This window comes from Gavialis gangeticus, unplaced genomic scaffold, assembly GCF_001723915.1.
Source record: "Gavialis gangeticus isolate Ggan-Ray unplaced genomic scaffold, GavGan_comp1, whole genome shotgun sequence".
NCBI lineage: Eukaryota > Metazoa > Chordata > Crocodylia > Gavialidae > Gavialis > Gavialis gangeticus.
Window position 1 is genome coordinate 71,961,660 of NW_017728993.1, and position 5,367 is coordinate 71,967,026.

General features: G+C 49.5%; 2 protein-coding genes across 3 annotated transcripts in view; both read left to right on the top strand.

Moving 5' to 3' along the window:
* DDR2 (discoidin domain receptor tyrosine kinase 2) overlaps positions 1-5,367 on the top strand; it is a 247,325-nt gene that overhangs the window by 126,360 nt on the left and 115,598 nt on the right. The window lies entirely within an intron of this gene.
* Positions 1-5,367, top strand: part of DDR1 (discoidin domain receptor tyrosine kinase 1) — a 76,243-nt gene that overhangs the window by 13,296 nt on the left and 57,580 nt on the right. For both annotated transcript variants that reach the window (XM_019502006.1, XM_019502007.1), the window contains exon 2: positions 2,901-3,036. In XM_019502006.1, the coding sequence (XP_019357551.1) occupies positions 2,958-3,036 (79 nt within the window). In that variant the 5' untranslated portion in view covers positions 2,901-2,957. The remainder of the gene's footprint in view (positions 1-2,900; positions 3,037-5,367) is intronic.

Consider the following 5,367-nt stretch of genomic DNA (forward strand, 5'->3'; position numbering starts at 1 on the left):
CTCACAGCCCCCTGCCCATCCACATGCCCCCAGACCCAAGCTGGCACCCCCTCCCCACCCCCAGGCTGTCAGCTGCTGTTTACCCGGCTGCCATAAAAGCAGCTGCCAGGAGGGACATTCCAGCCGTGCATTGTGGGGCCAGCTGGGCTGCGGGTGCCCACACCCCCCCACCACTGCATGGAGGGGGCCAGAGGGGGAGTCCAGCTGGGCCTGGCAGCACTGGGTAGCGGGGACTGCAGGATGGGAGTGAGGGGCACTGCTGGGCTACAGGGAGGGCTATGCTCTTTGAGAGTGTGTGTGTGTGTGTGTGTGTAATGCTGGGTGTACATGCCACACGCATGCTGTAAGTAGGTTCCATGGTCTGCCCAAGTGTGGAGTGTGTCTGTCTCTGTGGTAAACGCAACATGTACATGCTTCACATGCATGTGTGTGTGGGTGTGTAAAGCAGTGAATCCACCCAGTACATGCATGTGTGTACGTGTACTGCAGCGTGCACCTGTGTGTGGTGTAGCACATACATTCTATGTGTGTACGCAATACAGTATACAGGCAGTCCTCAACTTGTATTGAGTTACGTTTCGTGCTTACAACATTTATAAATTGACGCCCTGGTTCAACTCTCTGATGTCAGTTTTGACCTTATGACGCTTGATCCGACGTGACACCAGCGAACAAGTTCACTGCATGGCCCACCTCCCTGGAGAACATCTGTCCAAACTTCCTTGGACACTTTCTTTAAGGAAGCAGACAAGACTCCAGAAAAACCTGCAGCCAAGACTCCTGAGAAGACGCCAGCCTAGAGCCCTTCAAAAAGTCCAGCACAGTCACCTCAAAGAAGTCCTTCCAAATCAATATGATTGCTATTTACAATATAAATAAATTAATGTAACTATATTACTCATCTATAATTGATTGAGTACAAAATTCTGGGTTATTTTTGGTGAAAATAGGGTATCGGGCCTTGGTTCAAGAATGAATCCCACATTTATAACATTATTTCCTATGGGAAAATCAGTTTTGAGTTACAACGTTTTCACTTAAGATGCAATTTTAAGGTACCAATTGTGTTGTAAGTCCAAGGACTACCTATATATTATGTATGTATGTTAAATACAGGGTGCACGTGCAGTGTGGTATGCGTGTGCGTGTGCACATGTTAAATGGCAGCGTATACATGTTGCTTGCCTGTGTGTACGTGTGTATAGACAGCATGTGTGAGTGTGAGTCTGTGGATGTCTGAGGCAGTATATGCATGCAGTGTGTGTGTGCAATGCAGTATGTGCATGTAGTCTGCATGGTGTAGATATGTCAAATACAGTGCACATATGCAACATGCTGTGTGTATTAAATTTCATGTGTACATGCTGCATGTGTGTGCATGTGTACACACGTGTGTGGGTGTATAAGGTAGTGTGTACCTGCAGGAGGTGTGTGTGTAATGCACGTGTGCACCTGTGTGTAATGTGACACAATGTAATGCTGTGTGTACGTGTAGCATGATGTATGTATGTTAAATACATTTTGCACATGGAGTGTGTGCATATCTGTGTATTAAATGCAGAGACCACCTGTTCCATGTTTGTGTTTGTGTTTAGTGGGGTGTAAAGCAGTGTATCCATACAGTGTGTATGTGTGTGTGTGTGTGTGCAATGCATAGCATGTGTATGTATCATATAATGTGTACATGCAGTGCATGTGTATGTGCCTGTGGGGGATGTCAGATGGTATATCCTTGCAGTGTGCATGTGTAATGCATCATGTGTGTGACTGTACTGCAGCCTGTGTGTAATGTAACATATCCATATGCACATGTGTGTGTGATGCATTGTGTACATGCAGCATGTGTATATATGTTTGTGCATCTGTGAGTGCATAAAACAGTGAATCCATGCAGTCTCTGTGTGTGTATGTGCGTACATGCCTATCTACATGTACACATATGTTCATACATACACACAGAGTATGTGGGTACATAAGGGAATATATCCATGCACGTGTGGGGGGTTGTTAAGCCAGATGTACATTCAACTGCTGTGTGTAATGCAGCACGCCTGCACATGTGTGTGTAATGTAGCACATGCATGTAATGTGTGTGTGTATAAAGCTGCTTGTACACACACTGTGTGTTTAGATGTGTGTACTGCAGAAGGCAAGCACATACTTGTGTAATGCAGTGCACACATGTTGCCTCCTGTGTGCTGGATCTATATTACATACAGTGTGCACATGCAGCATGGTATGTGTGTGTGCCAAAGGCAGCGTGCACAGGCTTTGTGTTTGTACAGGGAGCATGTGGGAGCGTGGGCGTGTGTGTTTCGGGAATGTGGTCAGCATGTGTCCCTTCCAGCTGTCCCCAGGGGGAAACCGTGACAATGGCAGGAAGCCGTGATGCCTCAGCTGGGAATGCGGCTACTCACATGTCCGGAATACCCAGCCTGAGGGAATGTCCCTGGCATGGGGAGGGGGAAGGATATCCCAGCCTTCGCCTTCCCCTGCCCTGCCCCAGAGCTGGTTGCATCCTTTCTAGGTGTCAGGCTGTTCTACATGGCTGTTTTCTGCCAGCCACATCCCAGAGTTGGCTGCATTAATGCGCTATGTGGACCATGCAGCTGCTGGGCCACTCTACACAGCTGTTTTCTGCCTTCCTCTCTCCAGAGCTGGCTGCATCTCAGTGCTAGGTGACCAGGGCAGTAGCTGGGCCTGTTCTACATAGCTCTTTTCTGCCTGCCACACCCCAGACCTGGCTGCATCTCTACACTACATGACCCATACAGATACTGGGCTGTTTTATATTGCTGTTTTCTGCCTGCCATACCCCAGAGCTGGTCGCATCTGGTACCATGTAAGCTGTCTGTGCTCACTACTCCACCCTTCACCTCCTTTCTCTCTCCTGTTTTTAGGCATGAAGACACCCTTGCTGGCCTAACCTGGCAGGAGGAGCCAGGATCCCTGGGGGCATGATGGTCCCCATAATCCTTTGCTCTCTGCTCTTGGCATCTTTTGGGACTGCGGAGCTGGAGGGGCATTTCGACCTTGGTGAGCCTGGGTTACCTGCTTGGGAAGGTGGGAGAGATCCTTAGCTCTGCTCAGCTTAGCACCCCCCCTCCCCACACACACATGCGTGCACATGCACACGTTTACATACGCACCTCACGGACCCCCTTCCCTGAGCCTCAGCCACACAGATATGTGGGATGCACATGGGCTGGTGTGAGAGCCTGGGCTGGGTACCCACACAGGCTAAGACAGACAGGATGCCCACTCTGCACATGCTAATGCATGCATGAGGACAGAAGAACATGCTTTGTATATACTAACACATATGCATGTGCACATAGGCCCCCTCAAGCATGCTAAGACAGACACAGTGCATAACTTGTATAGGTGAGCACAGGAGAATATGCTTTGTACGTGCACATACATGCACACATACACACACACACACACAGGCCTCATCAAGCATGTTAAAACAGGGACTGTGCATGCCCCCTCACATGCCATCATATTTAAGCATGTATGAACATGCCTTGCACATGCACACACACACACATCCACACAGGCCCAGCCTACACATGCCAACACACATGTGAGCACATGTGAACATGCTCTGTGCATGCGCACACATTGTCAAGCAGGCTAAAACAGGCACAGTGCCCACTCCACACATACACGTAAGCCAGGGGCAGGCAATTATTTTGGGTGGAGGGCCGCTTACTGAGTTTTGGCAAGCCATCGGGAGCCAGATAGAGAGTCCGCATCTGGCCCCCTGGGCTGCATTTTGCCCATCCCTGATGTAAGCACACATGAACATGCTTTGCACAAGCCAACATGCCCTGCCAAACACACTAAAACAGGCAGGGTACAGGACCCAGCACATGGGACTATAAGTGAACATGCTCTGCATGTGCTAGCATGCAACCAGATACACTTCATATACATGTGTGTGTATGCACACACACTTATACATGCATGGGCATCTGGCAGCCTGATCCCAGCCTGGCTGGAGAGTGTGGGGCTAGTGCCTCCAGGTGTCTGGACCCAAGAGCACCCCCATACAGTCTGCAGCCTCAAACCCACATACCCAGGGCAACCTGGCCAGCTGGGTTGCCCCTACCTTCCACCAGGGGCCATAGGGGATGTATAGGGGCTGGTGGGTGGTAGGAGAAGGTTTAGAGGAAGTACAGGGAAACAAGCGTAGTGAAGAGGACCAGAGGGGAGGTGGGAGATGGGGGATCTATAGGGGGTTGGTGGGATTTGTATGGGGTCTCTTGGGGCCAGGTGAGATATAGGGGAATCGATAGGGGTGGATGAGATATATACAGGATCCATAAGGCTGGGGTAGGCTATAGAACTCTATAGGAAGTGACGGGGGGGGATAAATATGGGTTGTCTAGACAACATGTGGGCTCCAAGAGAATACATATGGGTGGGATACATATGGGATCAGTTAGGCCTAGGGGGCTATAGGGAGATCTAGAAGGGGTGGATGTGATACATATGGGATCAATGAGGCTGGGTGGGCTATAGGGGAATCTTCAAGAGATGTGTGGGATACATACTGGGATGTATAAGGGCCAAGCGGGACTATTGGGAAAGCTGTAGTGGTAGGTGGAACACATACGGGATCAATGCAGCCTAGGTGGTCTACAGGAGAATCTATAGAGGGTGGGTAGATGAGATACATACAGGATCCATAAGGCCCAGGTAGGCTATAGAACTCTGTAGGGAGTAGGTGGGGTGCATATGGGTTGTCTAGGGGCCATGTGGGCACTAGGGGAATCTGTATGGGGCAGGTGGGATACATAAGGGATCAATGGGGCCCAGTGGGCTCTAGGGGAATATATAGGGTGGGGGAGGGATACATGAGGGGTCTCCCCATATATATTCCCTGTATACAGATACATATACAGAATCTCTCTGTATAGGGCTTAGAGGGGCTTGATACTTCAACAGAACCTTTCTGGGCTATAAGGGAATGTGGGGGGAGGTCAGAAGAAGGTTAAGATGGACTATAGGAGAAACTGGGTGTGGGGCAGAGGAAACTATAGTAGATGTATGGTTCTATAGAGGCAGGATGGACTATAAAGGGATATGTAAGAGATGGGTAAGAAATCTAGGTCTCTAGAAGTGCTATAGTGGAATGAACACAGAATGGGTGGGATCTATAGGAGGCTGAAGGATCCATATGGCAGTGCATAAGGGATGGGTAAGATCTGTAGGAGCCAGCTGGGATCTATCAAAGCTGGAAGAGCCATATGGGAGTGAATAATGGGTGACTGGAGTCTATAAGGGCTGGATGGGATCTATACAGCCTGGATGGGCCATATGGGAGTGAATAAGGGATGGATGAGATCTATAGTGGCTGGG